This window comes from Sceloporus occidentalis, unplaced genomic scaffold, assembly GCF_023333645.1.
Source record: "Sceloporus occidentalis isolate IW3139 unplaced genomic scaffold, rSceOcc1.0.p SCAF_8, whole genome shotgun sequence".
Taxonomy (NCBI): Eukaryota; Metazoa; Chordata; class Lepidosauria; order Squamata; family Phrynosomatidae; genus Sceloporus; species Sceloporus occidentalis.
Window position 1 is genome coordinate 29,887,716 of NW_028316988.1, and position 26,807 is coordinate 29,914,522.

A 26,807-nucleotide genomic window follows, 5' to 3' on the forward strand; every position below is an offset into this window, starting at 1 on the left:
TTTAAATCTGCTCGCCCAGTCTGGCCCGTTGGATGAATCCCTTCAAAGTTCAGAAAAAGGACCCCCTTCCCCAACACTGATAGCGCTTTAATATTTTATTTTTTAACAAAAAACCTCTTGTCACTGTGACAGCATTGTGAAAGAGCAATTGAAATCATATATGCATTCTTTTTTTTAAATAAAAAAGGGACAAAAGGAAAAAAACAAGTTTTAATTTTCTTCTTATTATTTTTTTAAGTTGTGTACTTTTGTGTTTGTGGCAGTGGGCACCCAAGTTGGCATTTCACCCACTTTCTACAGGCACTGCGCTGTCTTTTGTATTCTGTATAGATCATTTTGACCTTTCTTTCACTCTCTCACTTGTTTTTTTAATGGCAGCGAAACAGAAAGCGTTTTAGCATTTCGGTGGAATTTATGTACAGTACATTGCAAGATGTGAATGGGTGGGGAGGGACAAAACATCAACACTACTTTAAAGAACTTAATCTGTTTGTGCTTCAGTACTTATTTATTCTTCTTTCTTTAAGGTTTGGGGAGGGTGTGTCTTGTGTGTGTGTATGCATGTAGGTATGTATGTATGTATAAATATATGACTGACATGTGTGAGTGGTTGGTTTCTACTATTAGAGGAAGGCCTGAGGAGATGGCTGGGCCTGGCGCTTTAGAAATGCACTCTTGAGTTAGCTGCTTCTTCAGTAAAACACCTTCTGTTCTTTATATGAAAATAGAACAAAATATATAATAGCTGTCAGTATCTAGCATGCCTTATTGAGCGCGCAGGCTGTGATAAATTCTGGGCAACCTCTCTATTTTCAAATCAAGTCACATCTTTCTGATGGACAATCTTGCAAGCTAAAAAGGAACTGAAAGCATTAACGTTTTGCCTGGTTTTCCTTCCTTCCCCAACCCTTAATTTTCCCAAATGTATAAAATATTCAGTTTTCCACCATTTTATTCTTTCAGACATGCAACTAAAATCAGAGGGAAGGAGATGTCAGAAAACTAGTTTGCCGTGTGGTGAGGAGGGCTACCGTCTACACCAGTAGCATCGCTTCTGTGTCTCAGAGTGGTGCCGTTTTGGGACAGACTGGAGCAAAGAGTTAGAACACATAGTGGTGGGGAGAATTGGCCACAAAAAGGAGTGTTCACATTTGGGACCCTGCTTAAGCTTTGTGAGCTTTGCTGGGACTTGGTCAGCAGGTTGGAGCTGGGCTGCTGCTCCTGCTTTCTTTTATCAGACAGGCAGAGAGAAGAGGCAGCAGAAGAAACAGTGTTTTGTGGGAGAAGGGACACTTGAAGTCTCTGGGGAAGGAGTATCTGTGCTTGATTCTTGGAAAGAATCCTTCGTCTTGGAGCAGCACTGATAGTTAAAATCTCTCCGTTTCCTCATCCACACCTGTCTTCAGTCCAGAGCATATGGGTTCTGTAAACCCCCTACACACACCGGCTGCATATTTCTGTGCCCCGATGAAGGATTGAGAGTCTCTGGGGAGAAACTTCTCCCATTGCACCTGACTGCCCTGAGAGCAGCAACTGAGCAGCAACCGAGAGACCTCTTGTCCACATTGACCTTTTCCGCAAGGCCAGCATGGTTGAGAGGCTTCTCAGTCGCTGCTCAGTCCGATGCTCAGTTGCTGCTCCCAAGGTGACTGGGTGCAAAGGGATCAACAACTGAGATTGGTTGTTTTGAACTTGCAGTACAACAATAGACCTAATATCAAGAAATATGCACTGGGGTGATTCTCTAGGGTTGTCATCCAAAAGGAAAGGGGGTGATAGCCCCAAAGAACTGGGGGACCACTGGTCTACATGATGTATCATGAACATGATACGTCATGTACAGATCAGTACATGAGAAAAGGATCGAGGATTTGGTAGATTTTGAGCCAGCTGTGTCATGTAGCGGCAAAAATCTCTAATGTGTTCTTAGATCTTCGGCTACATTGATGTGATCATACCTTGCATTAGGCAACATTAATGTGATCATAGAGCTTTGGCTACATTAAGCAAGAAGTGCGGTGCCGTAACCAAAAGGGAGTGCCTACTTGGAAGCAATAGCTCTATTATCTTTTGAACATGTCAGGCTGTACCAAGAGTACCAATTGGTAGGCAAGATGCGGAACGAAGTCTGGAAACCGAATCCTGCAAGGAACATTTGAAATAATGAGTGATGTTTAGTCTGCAGAAAAGATTGCAGAATGACACTTAGTCATAGGGCAATATTACACTACGCTGTTAGAGCTCTATTTTCCCACTTTAACTGCTATCACTGCTTCCTGTGGAATCCCGGGATTTATAGTTGAAAGAGTGGCATTTAGAATTCTTGAGCAGAGAGCTCTTAGACCTCACTAAACTGCAAACCCCAGAATGCCACACAAGGCAGCCATAGAAGTTTAAGTGGAATAATAGAGCTATAACAGTGTAGTGTGATATTGTCCCTTCCAGTTCTGTCATCACCTCCCTGCTGCTCTTCAGTCTTCAGTCTGGAAGGAAATGCATCCTGACTTGACGTTCACTGATATTTTGTGATTGTGAAGCAATTGGAATACATCTGCCAGTGTTTTGGGGGGTCATTGTTTTGTGTGTGTCTGCACCCAGAGTTATAATAGATACCAGGGCTGTGGAGTCACTATACCAAGCCTGAGACTCTTGACTCCTCTATTTTTGTATTCTTTGGGAACCCTGATGCTTAAAAGCTGGTCCTGCAGCCACAACGTTGTGAGTTCGATCCCAGGGCTCCAAGGTTGACTCAGCCTTCCATCCTTTTGGTAAAATGAATACCCAGCTTGTTGGGGGCAATTGGCTAACAGATTGTAATCTTCTTAGAGAGTGCTAAATTCACTATGAATCTGTAAGTTCACTTATAGATTGTAAACTGCTTAGAGAGTGCTAAGTTCACTATGAAGCGGTATAGAAATGTAAAATGCCACCGCTCTCCGACTCCTCCATGGCATTGCACCATTTGTCTTCACATGGCTGTGTCACACCCCGACATCTAAAATGTTTTCTGTCACAAATGTGGGTGAAATGCTCAAACACAGCCTTCTTCACGGGAGGCTTCTTTGACATTGTGAATTTATTTAATAATAATAATAATAATAATAATAATAATGTTTATTTATATACCGCTTTTCCAAATTAGATCAAAGCGGTGTACAACAGGAAGTACAATACAAAGTAAACAAACAAACATAACAGACCTCTCTCCCCCTCAAGATGGTGGTCGGAAGAGGGCTCTTAGTCTTTCAGGCCAGGCCTCTCTCTCCCCAAGATGGTGGCTGAAGGGAGGGCTTTTCTTCTTCCAGACAGGCAGTTGGAGCTTGCCTGCCTCTCTCCCCCCAAGATGGTGGCTGAAGGGAGGGCTTTGTCTTCTTCAGGCAGGCAGTTGGAGCTCGCCTGCCTCTCTCCCCCCAAGATGGTGGCTGAAGGGAGGGCTTTGTCTTCTTCAGGCAGGCAGTTGGAGCTCGCCTACCTCTCTCCCCCCAAGATGGTGGCTGAAGGGAGGGCTTTGTCTTCTTCAGGCAGGCAGTTGGAGCTCGCCTACCTCTCTCCCCCCAAGATGGTGGCTGAAGGGAGGGCTTTGTCTTCTTCAGGCAAGCAGTTGGAGCTCGCCTACCTCTCTCCCCCCAAGATGGTGGCTGAAGGGAGGGCTTTGTCTTCTTCAGGCAAGCAGTTGGAGCTCGCCTGCCTCTCTCTCCCCAAGATGGTGGCTGAAGGGAGGGCTTTGTCTTCTTCAGGCAGGCAGTTGGAGCTCGCCTGCCTCTCTCCCCCCAAGATGGTGGCTGAAGGGAGGGCTTTGTCTTCTTCAGGCAAGCAGTTGGAGCTCGCCTGCCTCTCTCCCCCCAAGATGGTGGCTGAAGGGAGGGCTTTGTCTTCTTCAGGCAAGCAGTTGGAGCTCGCCTGCCTCTCTCCCCCCAAGATGGTGGCTGAAGGGAGGGCTTTGTCTTCTTCAGGCAAGCAGTTGGAGCTCGCCTGCCTCTCTCCCCCCAAGATGGTGGCTGAAGGGAGGGCTTTGTCTTCTTCAGGCAAGCAGTTGGAGCTCGCCTGCCTCTCTCTCCCCAAGATGGTGGCTGAAGGGAGGGCTTTGTCTTCTTCAGGCAAGCAGTTGGAGCTCGCCTGCCTCTCTCTCCCCAAGATGGTGGCTGAAGGGAGGGCTTTGTCTTCTTCAGGCAAGCAGTTGGAGCTCGCCTGCCTCTCTCTCCCCAAGATGGTGGCTGAAGGGAGGGCTTTGTCTTCTTCAGGCAAGCAGTTGGAGCTCGCCTGCCTCTCTCCCCCCAAGATGGTGGCTGAAGGGAGGGCTTTGTCTTCTTCAGGCAAGCAGTTGGAGCTCGCCTGCCTCTCTCCCCCCAAGATGGTGGCTGAAGGGAGGGCTTTGTCTTCTTCAGGCAAGCAGTTGGAGCTCGCCTGCCTCTCTCTCCCCAAGATGGTGGCTGAAGGGAGGGCTTTGTCTTCTTCAGGCAAGCAGTTGGAGCTCGCCTGCCTCTCTCTCCCCAAGATGGTGGCTGAAGGGAGGGCTTTGTCTTCTTCAGGCAAGCAGTTGGAGCTCGCCTGCCTCTCTCTCCCCAAGATGGTGGCTGAAGGGAGGGCTTTGTCTTCTTCAGGCAAGCAGTTGGAGCTCGCCTGCCTCTCTCTCCCCAAGATGGTGGCTGAAGGGAGGGCTTTGTCTTCTTCAGGCAAGCAGTTGGAGCTCGCCTGCCTCTCTCTCCCCAAGATGGTGGCTGAAGGGAGGGCTTTGTCTTCTTCAGGCAAGCAGTTGGAGCTCGCCTGCCTCTCTCCCCCCAAGATGGTGGCTGAAGGGAGGGCTTTGTCTTCTTCAGGCAAGCAGTTGGAGCTCGCCTGCCTCTCTCCCCCCAAGATGGTGGCTGAAGGGAGGGCTTTGTCTTCTTCAGGCAAGCAGTTGGAGCTCGCCTGCCTCTCTCTCCCCAAGATGGTGGCTGAAGGGAGGGCTTTGTCTTCTTCAGGCAAGCAGTTGGAGCTCGCCTGCCTCTCTCTCCCCAAGATGGTGGCTGAAGGGAGGGCTTTGTCTTCTTCAGGCAGGCAGTTGGAGCTCGCCTGCCTCTCTCCCCCCAAGATGGTGGCTGAAGGGAGGGCTTTGTCTTCTTCAGGCAAGCAGTTGGAGCTCGCCTGCCTCTCTCCCCCCAAGATGGTGGCTGAAGGGAGGGCTTTGTCTTCTTCAGGCAAGCAGTTGGAGCTCGCCTGCCTCTCTCCCCCCAAGATGGTGGCTGAAGGGAGGGCTTTGTCTTCTTCAGGCAAGCAGTTGGAGCTCGCCTGCCTCTCTCTCCCCAAGATGGTGGCTGAAGGGAGGGCTTTGTCTTCTTCAGGCAGGCAGTTGGAGCTCGCCTGCCTCTCTCCCCCCAAGATGGTGGCTGAAGGGAGGGCTTTGTCTTCTTCAGGCAAGCAGTTGGAGCTAGCCTGCCTCTCTCCCCCCAAGATGGTGGCTGAAGGGAGGGCTTTGTCTTCTTCAGGCAAGCAGTTGGAGCTAGCCTGCCTCTCTCCCCCCAAGATGGTGGCTGAAGGGAGGGCTTTGTCTTCTTCAGGCAGGCAGTTGGAGCTAGCCTGCCTCTCTCCCCCCAAGATGGTGGCTGAAGGGAGGGCTTTTCTTCTTAATGTCAGTCAACATTACAAATGCTTTTTTTCTTGAAAAATCAAAAAGGATAAAAAAAAAATTTTAATTTTAAAGCCAGAGTTGGAGTCGGTTTCTACCAGCTCCACCCAAAATTGCTTCCAAAACAGCCCTGATAGAAACTTCACACAACAGATGGTTGCAATGCTTTTGCGCCATCCAGTGAAAGATGCTAAAATGCCTGTGGAGCATGGCCATGTTCTCATTGCATATGGTGTTGGACAGGCATTGTGCAGGCATGCCCTCGTGTGAAGACTGGGGATAGAGGTGCATATATAAATCACTAAAATCACATGTATAAATCACTAAAAGAGACAGGACACACATGGTTATGACCCGGCAAGGGATTATTTCTCTCTTGATGCAAAATAGAAAGCATGACAATTGCCGTATATTTTCCACTGTAAGCCAATCTCATATATAAATCAAGGTTAGGAGCCCAAAATGATAGACTTTGATATGACCCATGGATGTAGAGAGTAAGACATTAGGGTCATGTAATAAAGGATCTAAAGGATGAAGGCAAGGAAAACAATGCCAAATAACGTTCAGGACGCATAACTGTGTTCACACTGAAGGCTGGACAGATAAGAGAGTAAAGGGAGGTCAGTGCTTCCAGGATTGCATTTCATTGGGGGATGTTTTCTACTTTTATGAGAGTTAAGGTACAGTACTTACATTGACTTGTGGATAAATCAACTCAGATTATTTTGGGTCAGTTTTTTGACTAACATTTCTAGGCTTAGACATGAGTATATACAGTATATTTAAGCAAAGCACTTTAGATTTCAGAGAGCTAAGTGCAAACTTGCATGATCATAATTAGATCTGGATATTTTGTGACGAGGGGTTGAATGTTAGACCTTTTTATCCTGTCTCCTCCCATTTCCCAAAAAGTAAAGAGTTAAATTTAGTACAAATGCCCAGTTTATTGAAGTGGAAAGGATTTATCTGGTTTCAGAGGCTTCATCTGAAATAGTTGTTTCCCCCTTCTGTTGAAAGATTGTGAGGAGCTGCTTCATTTTCATGTTTGTTTTAAAGCCAAGATGGATGTATCTTATCGCAGTTACTCGGTTTCCCCCCAGTAAAATGCTCTAGATTGAATCTCTTGGCGGACCAACAAACCTCTTTCACCCGCTGCTCTTAAAAAGTTCCTTGAAGCTCAGATGCCAGCAGCTCAAGCCCCCCAGGTCTCAAAGAAATGTGCCAAATGCTTTCTAGGCGGATTTTCTCCATCTTTTCTCCGGGCCAAGACCTGCTAGAGGACATTTTTTAAACAAAAAGTGAACGGGAAATTATTGCGGGTCACCTTCCGTTTTTAAAAATACTTATCTCCAGGACGCAAAGAGGCCTGAAAACATAGTGAAAATGAGGGTTTTTGGAGACATTTGGGGCAAAAAGAATTGATTTTCTCTCTTGTGCTGGTGGTGATGAGGGTCTGCGGGGGGCTGATGTGGCCCAGCGGCCTTCCAGTTGCTCACTGCTGCTTTAAACTTTGTTGTGGAAGGCAAGGTTGAGACTGCAGAAGCATTTAGATTAGGAGAAGGACTGGGTAAGGTGTGATTTTCAATCATGGCCACTAACCAGATCCAGTGGCCACCAGGCTGAAGGTGCCCTGTGCGAATCACTTCCTAAAATAGAGACAAAGACCAGGAGAAAATTATTTTCTGACATGGGAGGGGAAACCACCCGTTCAAAACGTCAGTATTTATTCTACAAGCGAACATATTTTCCGTCCGCAAGATCTGTTTAAATATATGTTGTTATTATTATAATTACAACGTTTTTGTCTTAAGTAGTTCCTAAGTGTATGCGGCATGAGCGGTTGCACCTTTTAACATAATCCATATTTATAACAACATTTTATCTGTACTACTAGAAACATCCAGAATTTTAAACATTATTGCAGCTTAACAATTTATTTATTTTTTAAAAAACTGTTAATTCTCGCTCGTAGGGTGGCAATGTTTTAAGATGTCGTTTTCTTTGGGGAAGCAAATTAATGTCTCTCCTTGACCCCCGCACCCCAATTTCAGACATGAGACATGAAACTAAAATAGCTGACAGGGGTGGGAGGATGAGGTTCATCTGGAAAGTGATGCAACTTTGTCCAGACAAGCGTATATGTGTGTATGTGTATGTGTGCATGCATGCTTGTCTAGATAGATAGATGTACAGTTGGCCCTCCACATTCACTGGGGTTAGCGGCACAGGAAAACATGCAAATTAAAAGAAAACACTATGTTTTAGGACTCACTAGGTCACTGATGGTGAACCTTTTAGAGGCCGAGTGCCCAAACTGCAACCCAAACCCCACTTATTTATTGCAAAGTGCCACATCCCTCTGGCTTTCTAATAACAAACGCTGGCAAACTCTGTGCTGGGGTGATGGCACATATGCCCACAGAGAGGGCTCTGAATGCCACCTCCGTCACGCATGCCAGAGGTTCGCCATCACTGCACTAGGTCTTCCAGCGCAACTCTGTGGTCAACATCTGGTAGAAGTTGACCATAGAATCACACTGGAGGACCTACAAATACCTACAGATGTTTCTGCTCTAGTAAACTCTTAAGTCCTCCTCTATGGTCAATTTCCATCAGAGTTGCATTGGAGGAACATGGTGGCGAACCTGCGGCATGTGTGCCTGCTCTGGCACGCGAATTAAAGCTGCCAATGCGGAGGGCCAACTGTATAAATATACCTCACATGCTTCATGTTTGAGGGTTAAGAGTAAAGGTGGGGAAGCAAACAATTCTTTCACTTATTGTATCTTAAGACTCCTTTCTATATATATATATATATATATATATATATATATATATATATATAAAAACCTTGAGAACGAGTGGAATGACTTTACTGATATATGCAAATCCTACAGGTTTTTTGGGGGGGCGTGGGAGGACTTTGGGGGTAAGGAGCACAGGAACTCTGGAGCATAGAAGCTTAATTTATTGTGGCTTTTTCTCTCTTGGCAAAAAAAAATATGGATCCCTGAAGGTGGCTTTGTAAGCGTGTGTGTGCTTGTTCTTCTTTTTTGCAATATACGAAAATGACAATGATGTGAAAAAAAGCCGTAAACCTCTGTGTACATTCTTTTCAATTTTTGTTTGTTCGTTTGTTTCGTTTCCTCTTTTTTTTCCCTGTGAAGGCTTTTTTTTTTTTTTTTTTTTGTCTTTGTAACTTTGCATTATTTGTAAATGAAATGTAATAAAGTTCAGCTGTTTTTCTCTCTGGCTGCTCAGCCTTGCTTTTCTGAATACTGATGATTGGGAATCCAAGGCCCAAAAATTCATGATACGAAAATAATCTGGGATGAATCTGGGTTATTTCCTTGGTGTTCACACTTACCCTGAATGCACTTGGTGCGCTTTTGGGAGGAGCTACCAAAAGACCCACTTAACCCGGGATATTCAATACCGAGTCTTTTTCCCGACTTTTCCTGAATGATCCGCATTGTTTTCCATGGGAAATTTTCTACGGGGGTTTGCCCCACATCACTCCTCTTGGCTGTCACAAACTTTTCTACTTCTCCCATCACTAACTGGAGGGGGCTGACATGCGAAGCTGGTGCTGTGGCCCCTTCCCAGAACGTAAGGCCCATCACTCTTGAATGGAATGAATCAGAATAGTTTGGTGGTTTCACAAACCTGTGTTCTTTTGTTTTTTAACAGAAACGAAACGAAAGATCTGAAACGTTCACAAAAAGGTTTATTCCAAGAGCAGAAATGGCCCACTTCTGGAGGGAATGTCCCCTTGCTCCCAGTGCCTCTGAACAAGTTTCTGCTTTGTGCCCGAATTCAAACTGGTAAGAGCTGCACCCAAGGGATTTAAGGGGGGGGCTCAGGAGAAGCCAAAGAAGAGACCATCCCCATGTTTTGGCATAATGGCAGGGCCCTTCTACACTACATTTTAATCGTGGCTTCAGAACATCCAAGGTATTGAGGTTTACGAGGGATTTAGGCACTAACATCCAATTTTCTGCCTTCATCTTGGTTCCCTTTGCTCACTTGGGGAAATCTGGGAAGTAAAGCAACAAAGAACTGAATAGCATCTTTCTGTTCTGGAATCAACCTGGGATTAGCTGCTCTTCAACATGACTTAGATGTGATCTTAAACAAGGCCCCACTTGCAGCCAGCCACTCCATGGAGACTTCTGAGAGAGTGTAAGAGGGAAGTGATGTGCAAGGGCCAGGCATTTGCAAAGCATTCTGGGACACTTCACAATATAGATTGTGTTGTTGTTGTTGTTGTTTTAAAAAAAATACAAGCAGTGCACGCAGGCATAGTGAGTCTCAGGTAAATCCGTCCAGGTGAGGCAGTGGTGTTTAGTAGTCTTGCTGGTTCCGGTAAGATTCGTAGTCTTCAGGGATTGTATCTGTAAATGGGAAAGATGAGAAATGAGTGTGAATTAGAGGGAACTGCAGGCATACAAATGTCAAGATCTTGTCTTCCTAGCAAAGAGTTTGATGGGGGGGGGAGCAATATTGAGGCCATCCAGATGCTGTTGGACTGCAACTCCCATCAGTCCTATGCCAGCAAGGACTCTGGGATCTGTTGCTCAACAATATGTGGAGGGCCACAAACCCTAATACAGGCCTAATACAAAAATTGTGCTCTCTGGGTAAGCCATTTCTGTGACTATTTTGCATGTGTTACTCAGCCCTTCAGAATAAGGTTCTGCTGTGTAAAAACTGAAGGAAAATGAGGGGTCCTGATAAGGACATTTTGAATTCGGATCCTGTCCTCTGGGGTATTAACTACTACTCCTAATTTGGTATCATCTACAGATTTGAAAAGCCAGCCCTCTATTCCATCATCCAAATCACCGATAGAGATGTTGAATAGCCCTGGGCCCAGGACAGAACCCTGTGGCACCCACTGGTCACTACTCCAAGATGAAGAGGAGCCATTGCTGAGTATCCTTTCGGTTTGGCCAGTCAAGCAATTACAAATCCACCTAACAGTTGCATTGTCTAGCCCACTATTTACTAGGTTTTTTGCAAGGATTTCATGGGAGACCTTGTCAAAGGCTTTATTGAAAACAAGGTATGCTGCATCCACAGCATCCCTGCCAAGTCGAGGATAGAGCCAAGCTTGTGACTCTGTTTAAAAAAGAGCTAAGATTAGCCACATGACTTCTTTTTGAAAAATCCACACTGATTTTTAATTCTCACAGCATTCCTTTCTACGCACTTACAGACTTGACTGTTTTGTGACCTGTTCTAGAGTCTTTCCTGGCATTGATGTCAGATTGACTGGGCGGTAATTGTTTGGGTCCTCTTTTTTCCCCTTTTTGAAGATGGGGACGTTTGCCCTCCTCCAGTCTGCTGGGACTTCTCCTGTTCTCCAGTAATTCTCAAAGATTATTGCCAATGGCTCCGTTATTACATTTGCAAGTTCTTTTAATACCCTTGGATGTAGTTCATCTGGTCCTGGAGACCTAAATTCATTTAGATTAACCAGGTATTCCTGTACTACCTCTTTCCCTATTCTGTGCTGCATTTCCCGTACGACATCATCTGCTCCATTTTCTCCAGGTTGAGCACTCTTCTCTTTCCAGAGAAGACTAAGGCAAAGAAAGCGTAGTTCTGCCTTTTCTCTGTTCCCTGTTAGTATTTTGCTATCTTCTCCATGAACCTACCATTTTCTTATTTTTCCTTTTGTGGAGGACATAACCCAGAAACCTATTTTTGTTGTTTTTAATCACTCTAGCAAGGCAGAGTTTGCTGAGCATTCTCTTAAGATTTCACATTGGGGCCACAATTAATGTAATATAACAACACGAGTGGAGTTTATCCGTCTTTGGCATAAAATTTGTCTTTCAAATGACCTTGTCATTTTGTTACGCTACCAACTTCTTCCTTGAATCTATTACCAACGGCCTGCTCCCCACCTCCTGACCCCCAACTTGTTGACTTAAATTCTGCTAGCATTGACAGATGGGTTCTTCGAGGGCTGTCCTGCTCACCGTTGCAACGATATCGTAGGTTGGACCAGATGATGTTCTCCTGCGAGAAGCAGAAGACACCCAGGCGGCCTCCTCGCATTGTCGTGTCAAGCACAACTCCTGTGTCTGCCACCAGCTCAGGGCCTTCATAGAAACGAGCTCTGGAAAGGGAGTCCAAAGGATGCAGATAGGTCAGGTTTTAAAAGATGATGCTAAATCCATTCTCACCCTGTTGACCAAAGAAGCTCAACAAATCAAAACGTTGCTTCTCTCATAAAAACTGGTGGGGGAAACCTTTGGCCCTCTACATATCATTGAATTCCAACTCCCCCATAGAATCATAGAATCGTAGAGTTGGAAGAGATCACTAGGGCCATCCAGTCCAACCCCCTGCCATGCAGGAAATCCAAATCAAAGCATCCCTGACAGATGGCCATCCAGCCTCTGTTTAAAGACCTCCAAGGAAGGAGACTCTATCACCTTCCGAGGAAGTGCATTCCACTGTCGAACAGCCCTTACTGTCAGGAAGTTCCTCCTAATGTTCAGGTAGAATCTCTTTTCCTGTAGCTTGCATCCATTGTTCCGGGTCCTGTTCTCTGGAGCAGCAGAAAACAAGCTTGCTTCCTCCTCAATATGACATCCTTTCAAATATTTAAACAGGGCTATCATATCACCTCTTAACCTTCTTTTCTCCAGGCTAAACATCCCCAGCTCCCTAAGTCGTTCCTCATAGGGCATGGTCTCCAGACCCTTCACCATTTTTGTCGCCCTCCTTTGGACACGCTCCAGTTTCTCAATGTCCTTTTTGAATTGTGGCGCCCAGAACTGGACACAATATTCTAGGTGGGGCCTGACCAAAGCAGAATACAGTGGCACTATTACTTCTCTTGATCTAGACACTATACTTCTATTGATGCAGCCTAAAATAGCATTGGCCTTTTTAGCTGCCGCATCACACTGTTCACTCATGTTCAACTTGTGGTCTACTTGGACTCCTAGATCCCTTTCACACGTAGTTTCATTCAGCCAGGTGTCACCCATCCTATATCTGTGCATTTTATTTTTCCGCCCTAAGTGCAGTACCTTACATTTCTCTGTGTTGAATTTCATTTTGTTAGCTTTGGCCCAGCTTTCTAGTCTATTCAGGTCATTTTGAATCTTGATCCTGTCCTCTGGGGTATTAGCTATTCCCCCTAATTTGGTGTCATCTGCAAATTTGATAAGTATGCTCCCAATTCTGTCATCCAGGTCATTGATAAAGATGTTGAATAGCACTAGTCCCAGGACAGAGCCCTGTGGGACCCCACTGGTCACTTCTCTCCAGGATGAAAAGGAGCCATTGTTGAGCACCCTTTGGGTTCGGCCGGTCAACCAATTACAGATCCATTTAACAATTACTTTGTCTAGCTCACATTTTACAAGCTTGTTTGCAAGAATGTCATGGGAAACCTTGTCAAAGGCCTTACTGAAATCAAGATATACTATATCCACAGCATTCCCTTCATCTACCAAGATGGTCATTTTATCAAAGAAAGAGATTAGATTTGTCTGGCATGACTTGTTTCTCTGAAACCCATGTTGACTTTTTGTGATTATGGCATTGCCTTCTAGATGTTCACAGACTCTCTGTTTAATGATCTGCTCCAGAATCTGTCCTAGAACTGATGTCAGACTAACTGGACGATAATTGTTGGGATCCTCTTTTTTCCCCTTTTTGAAGATGGGGACAACGTTTGCCCTCCTCCAGTCTGCTGGGATCTCTCCTGTTCTCCAGGAGTTTTCAAATATGATTGCCAATGGCTCCGATATTACTTTTGCAAGTTCTTTTAATACCCTTGGATGGAGTTCATCTGGTCCCGGAGACTTAAATTCATTTAGATTAACAAGGTGTTCCTCTACTATCTCTTTACTTATTCTGTGCTGAAATTCCCCTATTCTGTCCTCTGCTCCATTATCCTCAGGTTGAGCACCCTTTGCCTTTTCTGAGAAGACTGAGGCAAAGAAGGTGTTGAGTAATTCTGCCTTTTGTCTATCTCCTGTTAGCATTTTGCCATCTTCTCCACGCAGTGGCCCTACCGTTTCCTTCTTCTTCCTCTTGCTGCGGACATATCCAAAAAAGCCCTTTTTATTGTTCTTAACCTCTCTAGCAAGCCTGAGTTCATTCTGCGCTTTAGCTTTTCTGACTTTACCCCTACACATGCCTGCTATTTCTTTGAATTCCTTTTTCGTGATTTCCCCCTTTTTCCATTTCTTATACATGTTCCGTTTCAAACTTAGCTCGGTTCAAAGTTCCTTAGTCATCCATCCTGGTTTCTTGAGACACCTCCCATTTTTCTTTCTCACTGGAACTGTTTGAGATTGTGCCTTCAGTATCTCCCTTTTGAGAAAGTCCCATCCGTCCTGAACTCCTTTATCTTTTAGTATTTCTGACCATGGAATCGCCCTCAATACTTCTTTAAGTTTACTGAAATCCTCTTTCCTAAAGTCTAGGATGCGTGTCTGACTCTGCCTGGCTTCTCCTTTCCATTGTATAACAAACTCCAGGAGAACATGGTCGCTTCCACCTAAGGATCCCACCACTTGCACCCCATTAATCAAGTCATCCTTGTTGGTTAGGATCAGATCCAAAATAGCTGACCCCCTTGTTGCCTCTTCCACCTTTTGGACCATGAAATTGTCTTCCAGGCAAGTGAGGAATTTGCTAGACCTTGAGGATTTTGCTGAGTTTGACTTCCAGCAAATATCAGGATAGTTGAAGTCGCCCATCACTACTACATCCCTCTTTTCTGACTGTGTGGTTATCTGTTCTAGAAAGATATCATCCAATTCATCAGTCTGACTTGGGGGTCTGTAGTAGACTCCCACCGTAACACCCTTGTTGTTTCCCTCCCCTTTGATTCTTATCCAGATGCTCTCCACCTGGCTTCCATGATTGATGTCCTGGATCTCTTCACTGGCGTAAATATCTCTGACATATAGTGCTATTCCTCCTCCTTTCCTGTTTGGCCTATTTCTCTTAATAAGGTTATACCCCTCTATTTCCACATTCCAATCATGAGACTCATCCCACCAGGTTTCAGTGATGCCTATTATATCATATTTGCTTTGTTGTACTAGGAGTTCGAGTTCATCTTGCTTATTTCCCATGCTCTGTGCATTAGTGTAGAGACATTGCAGACCATGGTTCCCTTTTACTTGCTGCCTGTGCAAGTTTTTTTGCCTCCCACTGTTGGGTCCTTGCACTGTTTGCCTTGTTTCCTCTATGTCAGTTTGACTATTTTCGCCATCCCTTTCGCCTTCCCAGTGCCTATACAGGATGGAGCTAATGGGAGTTGTCATTTGGAGGTGCAGAGATTCCCCATGTCTATTGTAAAGGTGAAGCCAAAGGCTTTTGTGACCGCCACCCATAGTTTTTTGTGGGTTTTTTGGACTATGTGGCCATGTTTTAGAAGAGTTTATTCCTGATGTTTCGCCAGCATCTGTGGCTGGCATCTGAAGAGAATGCTTGCCTGGAAAGGAGTTGGGTATGTGTGTGTGTGTGTGTGTGTGTGTGTGTGTATATACACACACACACACATACTGTGGGAAGGCAGGAGTATATATATACCCAATTCTTTTCTGTGCCAGCATTCTCTGACGATGCCAAAGCCACAGATGCTGGTGAAACATCAGGAATAAACTCTTCTAGAACATGGCCACATAGTCCGCAAAAAACCACAAAAATCTATTGTAAATGTTTCTCTCTTACTGAATTTAATACTTCCTGATGATGATGATGATGTTGATACTTACTTACTTATTTATACCCCACTCTTCAGCCAAGGCTATCAGAGCAGCTTACAATTTATTAATTAGACAAATTATGATGTTATCCTTAAACACGCCAGCATGACAAACACTTTGCTAAGAACTTTCTAAGGTTAATTTTTGTTAGTCGTTTCCCTCACCACCATTTGTCAAATGTACTGTATTCTAAAGAGCACTTCATATCAAATCAAAACCATTAAAGACAATATGAAAAATCAAATGAATGCAAAACATACATCATTTTAAAGACCTCACCCAAACCAATGAATACAGCAAATGATTCCCCAAGTACTTTTTGGAATAAATACGTAGAGAGCTATTGTAGCACCTTTTGAGACTAACTAAAGAAAGAAGTTGGCAGCATGAGCTTTCGTAGACTAAAGTCTGCTTAGATGCATTTGACCAAATGCATCTGAGGAAGTTTTGGCCTGTCTGTATAGGGCCTTAGACTGATACATTGTCATACAGGTTCAGAGCCAATAGGCAACCCCTCTGAAATGTGTAACCCCCCCTCCCATTTTGCAAGGAACTTGTAGATGCCAAGTTACACATTGATGTCATTCCAATTATCAACATCAACCCAGACAATAGCGAGTAAACTTCCTAGCGCTATCTAAAAAGAGGACCAGGGCAGAACCTGTTGGACTGGCCCAAGGAGAATTCTGTAACCAGGCTGCCATTGCCAAGAAGTCTCAATGTGGGTATGCACCCGTTCGGTCTGCTGGTCAACAGGCCAAAGTGAAGGGGCTGTTGGATCGTTCCATGCCATGTGTAACAGTTTGGGCCCTTGCTGCCGCTTACCGGACGTAGCCCACTTGGGGGCGGTGCTGTAAGAACCAGCGGTAAGAAGTTTTGTCTTTCCAGCCAACATTTCGGGGGTCTTTCCACAGCAGCTTCACTTGGTCCGCAGTGTCTCCAGTGTGCCAGAGAGAGTTCCTCAGATATTCCCCAGGCCCAGTCTTTGATTTCACCGCCTGGGTTTGAAAATGAGGTAGAGATGTGCCACTTAGAGAGGGCAGAAGTAAGATTGGCTTCTGGACCGATGGCCCAATAATAATAATAATAATAATAATAATAATAATAATAATGTATTTATATCAAACCTCTCCATCAGGATCAAGGCGGTGGCATACAAATGCATGAAAATACAACATTATAAAATAAATCCATTGTCCCTCCCATCAACATAACAATTTAAATTCCCTTATAACAATAAATTTTCTGGTCTCAGGGCCTAAGATGTGTAGATGAATCGGGGAACTCCCTTCCCAACACTGAGCCCAGAGAGATTTGGGAATGGGGAAAGATAGAGGGTTCAGGACTTTTAGGGACAAGACAAGAGATATAGGGGAAACATGGCAGAAGTTTATAAAGCTGCAGTATAGGAAACAACACTATGGATATAGCCCTTTTTTTTCCTCCCTCTCATATCAACCAAGATGGGACCATCCAACACTAACTTGAAAGAAGACTCAGCAAGCAAGAAGAAAGTTCTTTTTTCTGCAATTGTCTATGGAAATTGCTTCTGTCTTAGAAAGCTAAAAGAGGGCATTAGGCGAATTGATGGGGAGATAGGAGTCTTAGTAAGTGAGATGGCCATATGAGGCCTCCATGTTCAGAGGCAGTCTATCTCTGAGCAACATCAGAGGGAAGGCATCCCTTTACCACTTTGCTGGTGGGTTTCCAGTTAACCAGTGTAGGACGCAAGATGTCAAATGATCTCTTTCCTAAAGGGCAGACTTAGGTCCAAAACACATTGCAGAAATAATCCAGTTTGTGACTGCTGCCCAGGCTCAATGCTAGGCAATTCTGGGAACTGTAGTTTTGTGAGACATTTAGCTGCCTCTGTCAGAGAGCTCTGGTGCCACAGTACACTACAGTTCCCAAGATTCCCTAACACTGAGCCTGGGCAGTTAATGCTGTCTCAAACCGGATTATTTCTGCAGTGTATTTTGGACCATAGTCAGTTACTCTGCAGAGAACAAGTCAAGAGCAATGCAGGAGCTGGCAAGAAACAAAGATTCCTTCTTCCTTGATGAATTTCAAGGAAAAGGAGAATTCAGGACTGGCTGATATGTCTTGTTTGGCTGCAACTGTAATATAACTCATAGGGATGATAGGCGTTGCAATCCAACATTTGGAAGGCCACACATATGGGGACATCATTGGGATAAAAATGTAGACTTGGAAGAGATCTTTGGCTCTCAGAAGGCGCTGGAAAAGGAAGACTGGAGTCTTGAAAGCAGAACTATCTACCCACCTCTCTCTCTATGAGCTTTATCACACTAGTCGAGTTCCCGTGGGAAAATGGGATTTAAATTAGAGTTAAATTCGAATTTAAACCGAACTCACAAATTTGGGAAGTTTATTAAGGCAAGTTCCTGCTAAAGTGAAATGACCCAAAGTTACACCAAAGTTAAAGCAGAGAAAAACGCCACCTTTTTTACTTTCGGAGTTTCCCGAAAGTAAAAAGCTGCCATTTTCCTCTGCTTTAACTCCAGTTTAACCTTGTGTTATGTCATGTTAACAGCGACGTCGTGTGATAAACTTCAGGTATTTCCGGGTCTTCTCTAATTTAACTCTTGTTGAAATCCCGTTTTCCCGCTGGAGTTAAATTCAACAAGAATTAAATTAGAGAAGACCCGGAAATGCCCGAAGTTTATCACACGACACCGCTGTTAATGTGACATAATGCGAAGTTAAGCCAAAGTTAAAGCGGAGAAAAACTAAATCTCGCTAGTCTGATCAACTCCACAATTTCATTGCTGATCTTGGCTCGGATTTTGGCCAAACCATTACTACCTTCAGCTGGATCCCAGGTTCAGCAACAGCTCGGAAGGGGTTTGCTTGCCAATATGTTTGCTCCATCTGCTTCCACATAACCACATAGAAGCTAGAACTGTCCTGGTAGCCGAAGATGAACCCGGCGTAATCGTCATCCGTGGCCGTGTTCACGTGGAAAGTGCCCTCAAAGTCCACGCCGTTGAATGCGGTGTAACCTGAAACCAAGAGAGGAAGAGGACAGAAGTTGTCACTGGCATCCTGACCGGTTGACCATGTCATCCGGTCTGGATACAAACGTGCCTCAGTTAACAAAGCCTTTATTAGAGCAGTTTATAAGATTAAAAAGTGTGTGTTTTAACTGATGCATGTGATTAACAGATATTGTTTGTTAATTTGTTGTTCCCCACCTTGACCCATACAGATAGGTAAGAAATTATTATTATTATTATTATTATTATTATTATTATTATTATTATTTCTTACCCACCTCTCTCTAGGAGTTGAGGTGAAGAACAACAAATTAACAACACACACATCAGTTAAAAACACACTTCAATTTAAAAGAAGAAATTAAAGTAAAAATAAATTATTATTATTATTATTATTATTATTATTATTATTATATTTTGCAAGAAACTTTCAGGTGATCCCTAGAAGGTTCAAAATGTGTTGACTTATGCAAGGCTTTCCTGAGCTGGTTGTTTGTGAGCATCTTTTTAGTTTTGGACAAAAAGTTAGCTGAAACATGTTGAGCAGCTCTCCCTTTTTTGTCGTTCAGGAATCTACCCAATTCTTCTCAAGTTACTTTTCTGTCTGGTACCAAATTTTCCATGAAGTAATGCTCAGGAACATGTCAGCTTTCTTAATGGAGGTATACCTGCGCTTGCTTAGTAGCAACCATCATCATCATTTAACCCTCATCCCTGGATAAGTCACACTCTCTCAGCCTCAGATGCAGGAATGTAAAGCAAATAAAGCAACAACTGCTTGTTTCCAAAAGCGTCCAAAACATTACTTACCGACAGCCAAACCTGGGTCACTGTTCATAGTTTGAACAATCTCCATACCCTGGAGAAAGAAAAAAATGAAGGTTAATGTTGTTTAGTCTGGAGGGTTCTTGAAGCAATGAAATTGGGGTTCTCTAGATGGCCTACAACTCCCATCCCTTTTGCCATCTTGAGCACACACTGATATCCAAAGTGTGTCCAAAGGAGGGTGACTAAAATGGTGAAGGGTCTGGAAACCATGTCCTATGAGGAACGCCTTAGGGAGCTGGGTATGTTTAGCCTGGAGAAGAGAAAGTTAAGAGGTGATATGATAGCCCTGTTTAAATACTTGAAGGGATGTCATTTTGAGGAGGGAACAAGCTTGTTTTCTGCCTCTCCAGAGACTAGAAGGCAGAGCAATGGATGCAAGCTCCAGGAAAAGAGTTTCCAGCTCAACATTAGGAGGAACTTCCTGAGAGTAAGGGCTGTTTGACAGTGGAAAACGCTCCATTGGAGGTCTTTAAGCAGAGGCTGGATGGCCATTTGTTGGGAATGTTTTGATACAGAATTCCTGCATGGCAGCGGGTTGGACTGGATGGCCTTGTGGTCTCTTCCAACCCTATGATTTTATGATGTGGTTTGACCACATGTGCCCAGGTTTTCATCTGTGAAACAGCAGAAGGTATGTGCAAAAGGAGCGTGGGGCATGTTAGGTAGTCCCCCTCCCGTGTGTGAGTTAATGTTGCTGTCCCACCAACCTGGTTGAGGACGATCCAGTTGGGGTCAATTTGTGCATCACCCTCAGGATCTAACACAACTGTCTGGAAAGCCCGGAAATCAGTCAGTGTCACCTCGGCGTTTTCGGGACACACGTCGATGCGGTCGATCACCTGGTCCCTGTCGAAGTCGTCTTCGCAAGCATCTCCAATGCCATCTCCTGCAGAAGAAAAGAGGAGAAGGTGAGCTCCCCAACAACTCCGAGAATATTGTCCAAAAGGCAACTTTATTAAGGCAAGTGAACTAGTGTGGGATCTAGGGGATGGTCATTTATTCTATCTTCTCTATTTCAAGGATTTTTCCCTAGCGTTTCCAAGAAAAGTTCAGACAGAGATGACAGCAAGTCAAAGCCCTGAGCAAAAGCATGCCTCCCTTCTTCTGCTACTGACACCAAGAAAAGTCTAGGTCCATGCCTCAAAGATCTTGCAATATCATATTTAAAATCTGGGCAGGTTGGAGACTTGCCACTCCACTTCTAATAAATAGTATACTAATAAATAGTATAGTGTAGTGGTTTGGGCATTGGGCCAAACCACTGAGAGACCAGAGTTCAAATCCCCCTTCAGTCATAGAAATTCACAGGGTAATCTTTGGCATAGTGTTCTCTCTCTTTCATCCTCAGAAGAAGGCAATGGCAAAACTTTGGCAAGAAAAAAACCTAGGAGAGATAGTGTGGTATAGTGGTCAGAGAGTTGGAGTGGGACGCCAGAAGACATCCTATGCTTAGCCATGGAAACCCATTGTGTGGTTTTGGGTATATTATACTCAGTTTTTTGTGAGTTTTTTGGGCTATGTGGCCATGTTCTAGAAGAGTTTATTCTTGACGTTTCGCCAGCATCTGTGGCTGGCATCTTCAGAGAATGCCAGCCACAGATGCTGGTGAAACATCAGGAATAAGTTCTGAATCTAGAACATGGTTACATAGGCCATAAAACCCACAAAAAACTATGGATGCCAGCTATGAAAGCCTTCACCTTCACACTCTCTCAGCCTCAGCAGAAGGCCATGTCAAAACTCCTCTGTACAAATTCTACCAGGAAAACCCAAATATATCTCTATAAGTCAGAAATGACTTGATGGCACACAACAAAATTGGAACAACCAATTGCTAGATCTCAAGATGTGCTTCATAAGAGTACATGGTCTTCTCTGAGTCATGCCGTCAATGGACATGTGTGTGCATAAAGCCACATTTGTGTGTGTGCACAGAGCCATTTTAGGAAGGTCTCATGGGCTCCATAGAAGAGAGAGACAGGATCATTCTCACTGTTTGAGTCCTGTTGCCCAGGATTGGGGACCAAGCGACAATTGTCAGGGCCTGGGGGCCTCCGATCTGGGATGCCATCATTGTCATCGTCGTCGTCACATTCATCACCAATTCCGTCCCGGTCTGAATCCAGCTGAGAGCTGTTGGGCACAGATGGGCAATTGTCCCTGGAGTCCTGATGGCCATCTCCATCCCTAGATGAGAGAAAAAGTGGGGAAGGACTTAGCTATATGTTCGTAAGGCACCTTGTACTCCAGTATTCGGAAAGGGCAAGACATAAATGCCAAAACAGCAACCCTAACTAAAAGTAGACGTTGAGCATATGTAACATTGGAACCATGGCCAGAAAGAGAGAGCCTTTTAGACATAGGAGTTTATCATACGGGAGGGATCCTGTGCAAAAACGGGATTTAAACTGGGGAAAAAACGCAAAATTGGATTGATTTTCAGACGTCTGACATTAAACAGAACAGAAAGTGGAAAAACTCCCAGAAAAGTGGGTTGTTTTTCAGATGACACCGGGGTTAATGAGCATTAACACGACATTAACCCAGACAGAAAGGCGACAAAACGCGCTGCTTTTTACTTCTGGGAAATGCCAAAAGTAAAAAGCGGCACCTTTTGTTGCCTTTTTGTCCAGGTTAATGTCGCATTATTGCTCATTAACCTCGACGTTGTTTGAAAAACAATCCGCTTTCACGTTTTTTGCTCTGGGTTTTGAATCCCGTTTCTGCACAGGATTTGGGCACTTTGCCTCCATGTGATAAACTCCATAGATGGGAAAGGTGTGACTGTATAGTAGTTGTTGCTAGACTGCCACTTCCATCAGGACATAATGCCACTTCTGAAGTGCTGCTAAGAAAGGTAATGGTCCTTGCGCACAGGGCTCCGGTCCCCTCCACCTGCGCATTGCAGGAAACTTGTTGCTCATAGCTTCCATGTCTGTCTAAACCTTCCAGGAACTGTTTCTGCTACTCACCGGTCTTGGTTGGTGTCACAGGGGTCACCAACAAGATCGTGGTCGGTGTCTTTCTACAAAAGTGGGAACCAGAAAAGAACGTCATTGAGATAAAAATAAAACTTGACAAAACAATCTAAGAGGCTCAGAGGGAACATAGGCCGAGATCTTTATTGCTGCCGAGGAAGTGAAAAAGCCCACCAATGCAGTTTTGCTCTATGTCTGGAGAAGGCGTACTCACACAAGCATAAATCACTATGACAATTCTGGATGCCCATATCCACCAAATGCCCATTTCCATCAATAGCATCCTGGGCTTCCCTTCCTCTTTCCTTCCACTCAGGTGAGGGCTTACCTGGTCTGGGTTACTGATCAATGGGCAGCTGTCACAGACATCTCCCACGCCATCTCCATCACTGTCCCTCTGGTCCGGGTTGGGTATCCTCATGCAGTTGTCCATCACATTTTTAATCTCTGTGAAGGGATACCAATGTGAAACAACTCTGTTTATATATATGAAAAGCTTCCCACGCCACCAGTTTCATCTGATGGCATCAGATTCGTTTTAATCTCAACAGTATAACTTAATTCATTACAGGGTTCTACAGTCCCTGACTCCTATTCCTTGATCACACTAACAATGCAACAATGCTAAGAAATGGCTTCTATATAAATAATTTTTGTTTGGAGGTAGGCAGAGTGAAAAGAGAGAGAAATGATTTGATAGCATTCCTGTGCCAGCACTATATTGGTCCATTCCTCTATGAGAAAACTAGACACTTTGCAATGATTGAATTGCAACTCCCATGAGGGAGCTATCCTGAGCTGGTGGGAGATGCAGCCCAAAGGGTGCTCAGCAATGGCTCCTCTTCATCCTGAAGAGTGCCACAGGGTTCCACAGGGTTCTGTCCTGGGCCCAGGCTATTCAACATCTGACTTGGATAAAGGAATAGAAAGCATGCTTATCAAATTTGTAGATGACACCAAAATAGGAGGAGTAACTAATACCCCAGAGGAGAGGATCAAAATTCAAAATGACCTTAATAGGTTAGAAAGCTGAGCCATAAATAACAAAATGAATGTCAACATGGAGAAATGTAAGGTACTGCACTTAAGGCGGAAAAATGAAATGCATAGATATAGGATGGGAGACACCTGGCTGAACAAGACTTATATGTGTGAAAGGGATCTGGAGTCCAAGTAGACCTCTAGTTGAACATGAATCAACAGTGCGATGTGGCAGCTAAAAAGGCCAATGCAAGTCAAGGCTAAATCAATAGAGGTATAGGAAAGTAATGGTGCTGCTCTATTCTGGTTAGGTCAGGCCTCACTGGGAATACTGCATCCAGTTCTGGGAACCACAATTGAAAAAAGATGTGGACAAGCTGTCTAGAGGAGGGTGACGAAAATGGTGGAGAGTCCGGAAACCATGCCTTATGAAGAGAGACTTAGGGAGCTGGGTATGTTTAACCTGAAGAAGAGATGGTTAAGAGGTGATATGATAGCCCTGTTTAGATATTTGAAGGGGTGTCATGTTGAGGATGGAGCAAGTTTGTTTTCTGCTGCTCCAGAGAATAGGACCCAGAGCAATGGATGCAAACTACAGGAAAACAAATTTTAACTAAACATTAGGAAGAACTTCCTGACAGTAAGAGCTGTTCAACTAGTGCAATATGCTGCCTCAGAGAGTGGTGGAGTTTCCTTCTTTGGAGGTTTTTAAACAGAGGCTGGATGGCCATCTGTCACAGGGAATACATGAATTGTGTCCAGTGGCAGAGGATTGGACTGGATGGCTCTTGTGGTCTCTTCCAACTTTCGGATTCTATGATTTGATGATTCTAGTCTAACCCTTTGCCATGGAGGAATTAATAACTAAAGCACTCCTAAGATTGGGATTATCTTTCATGTGAGGGAACAGAGGTGGAAAGCCTCATTTCAGAATAGGCATTCCCTCTATATGTCTGTGAGATAATAGGGCACAGTTAGCTGAAGAGGTTCCCCCAGACCATCTTCTCAGCATATCATTTAATAATTGAACCGAAGCATAGACACTCACTGTCTCCATCCATGTCATCATCACAGAGGTCTCCCTGTCCATCTCCATCGCTGTCTTTCTGGTCATTGTTCTTTACATTGCGGCAGTTGTCGCAGGCATCTCCAAAGGTGTCCTGGTCACTGTTTCGTTGGTCTGTGTTTCGTACAAATACACAATTGTCCTGAAGGGAAGGGAGAGATTAGCAGTCATTGGAGTGTGAGAAAGAAGATGTGGGAACTGACACGACGGATGTCCAAATACAGCCCAGTGTGAAAGAATGCACTGCTATTCTACTATCTTGGTAAGCACAAAAGGAACAGTTTTCAAACAGAACAACCTAAAACTCGCACAAATGACTCAAAGACATGAGTTCACACCTCAATGTTTGTTATCCCATCCCCATCAGCGTCGTCATCACAGGCATCTCCAATACCGTCCCTGTCCACATCTTCTTGCCCAGAGTTGGGAACGCTGACGCAGTTGTCCTGGGGAAAGTAAGGAAGCAATGGTTGGATGTTAGAGGTACGCCGTGAGAACAGGGATATGATATCTGAATTATTCTTTTGAGGGTGCAAATAGGCATTTTGTGATGGACGACCCAAGTTGAAATACTCCTGGGGCTTTATGTAGCCTGGCCAGGAGTTATAGTACCATAAGTACATAAGAAGGAGCGCTGGAGGTGCTATGGTTAAATGCTGGTATTGCAGCTGAGTTGTAAATTCAGTCCTAGAGGAAGGCTCCAAGATTCACTCAGCCTTCCATCCTTTCGTAGGTCGGTAAAATGAGTACCCAGCTTGTTGGGGGCAATTGGCTTACACACTGCAAACCACTTACGCAGTGTTACTTCACTAGTAAGCAGTATAGACATGCTCTTGCTATTGCCATTTTCCATTATTCCATATGTAGATCTGATGTCTCATTCTGCAACAGATTTTAACAAGGCAGTGCTACGGCTGCTGGGATGATGGCTTGGTGCAACAGATAGGAGCTCCTCACCAAGGCCATGCATCCCGATCTCAACATCTTCAAACTCACAATGTGGAAAAGGAAACCTATGCCAACCAAAGAAACCCATACCAACCAAATCTTAAATCAAAACCTTCCAATTCTAATAAATTCTTGGTTTTTTAAAATAGTTATCCATTCCTGTAGCCAAACTGAACAACAGGCGGAAAAAATGCACTTTCAACTTTGGCAGTACTAAGCCTCTTCTTTGTTGCTCACCTTGCAGAATTTTTAATCTGCCTCTTAGCTTCGTATCCTGCAAAATAAACTTCAAAATATCCTTCTACCGTTATTTAAATGATATATTATCCATTAGTAATAAAAATGATAATAATAATAATTTATATCCCGCCTCTCTGTACAACACAACTGGGGCGGCATTGTTTGAAATAAAAACAACATCTTAGGCAACAAACTCATAGTGACAAACTTTGTTTTATTCCATTTCATCAAATTCTGTTTGGCTTTATTTCAAACCTTAACACAATTGAAATAATTTAGACTTAGTATTAGAAACGTTTACAGACAAATATTTAACCGTTTCCCCAACTTTAACCCCATTCTCTCGATTAATAACATCTGGTGTTCTTTTTTCACACTGATTTCACTGATGACTTTTATTATCATTGCTAATTTATCTTTATTGATTGTAAAACCAGCCCATTCATCCTAATCCTTTGAAATGCTTTAACCTCTCAATACTATCCAAAGTGATTCTCAAGGAAAATCACCAGGTCAAATGCTCTTAATTTATAACAACAACATTTAACATTGATTCTTTGGATAGCTTTATCTTCTCTGATCGCTTTATTCATTACTTCCAAAGAAGAGCAGACAATGGACAACCGTTTCTAGTCCCTCTCTGGATCTCTCCTCTTCTCTCACAAACTATGCTGTAACATCTCTAGGTAACTTCCTTTCTCTTGCAACCCAGGAATCAGTTTAACTCCCCTGGCTCAATGCTGTGAAATTCTGGGAACTGTAGTTTTGTGATGAATGTAGATCCACACTCTAAAAGTCATTGAATGCCTCTTACCTTGCGACACTTCTTGTCAGTGCAGCGAAGCTTTTCATCTGGAAAACCGTCAATGTCTGTGTCCCGTCCACAAACGTAGCCATTTCCAGCCCAACCAACAATACACTGGAAAGAGAAGGAGTCATAAATGGAGATCACAGCTTGAAAAACTTACTTTTCATGCTGTAGGACCTACAAATGCCTAGAGAAGTATTTTATCTAGGAACTTCTAGGTTCTCCAGCACAATTCTATGGTCAACTTCTGGCAGCGCTGCGCTGGCGGACCAAGAGATTCCTAGAGAGGACATACGAATCAAAACCACAAATAATCGAATCTGCAAAAGTCAAAGCCGCAAATGTGGGGACTGTAGGGACTGATGTTCAGAACCCCATACAAACACACACACACATTTCTTATTCTGATATGCTTGAATATAATGTTTATATGATATACTGGAATATTAATGTTTCTAACTGGATGTATGGTGATTTTTCTAAACATTTTATTACTTTATGCTGGCTGTAGGCCGTAATAAATTCATTCATTCATTCATTCTTCTGACATTCAAGTCTCTCCAAGCCAGTGTGGTGGAACTGTT

General features: G+C 44.0%; 1 protein-coding gene across 1 annotated transcript in view; it reads right to left on the reverse strand.

The window, feature by feature from the left end:
* Positions 1 to 9,551: 9,551 nt before the first annotated feature.
* COMP (cartilage oligomeric matrix protein) overlaps positions 9,552 to 26,807 on the reverse strand; it is a 37,821-nt gene continuing 20,565 nt past the window's right edge. Inside the window, exons 7-18 of the mRNA XM_089535836.1 lie at positions 26,230 to 26,334; positions 24,566 to 24,673; positions 24,210 to 24,369; positions 22,509 to 22,627; positions 22,175 to 22,227; positions 21,196 to 21,389; positions 19,910 to 20,088; positions 19,185 to 19,233; positions 18,184 to 18,380; positions 16,183 to 16,355; positions 11,596 to 11,735; positions 9,552 to 10,002 (exon numbers count right to left, since the gene is read on the reverse strand). Coding sequence (XP_089391962.1) covers positions 9,953 to 10,002; positions 11,596 to 11,735; positions 16,183 to 16,355; positions 18,184 to 18,380; positions 19,185 to 19,233; positions 19,910 to 20,088; positions 21,196 to 21,389; positions 22,175 to 22,227; positions 22,509 to 22,627; positions 24,210 to 24,369; positions 24,566 to 24,673; positions 26,230 to 26,334 — 1,527 coding nt within the window. The 3' untranslated portion in view covers positions 9,552 to 9,952. The remainder of the gene's footprint in view (positions 10,003 to 11,595; positions 11,736 to 16,182; positions 16,356 to 18,183; positions 18,381 to 19,184; positions 19,234 to 19,909; positions 20,089 to 21,195; positions 21,390 to 22,174; positions 22,228 to 22,508; positions 22,628 to 24,209; positions 24,370 to 24,565; positions 24,674 to 26,229; positions 26,335 to 26,807) is intronic.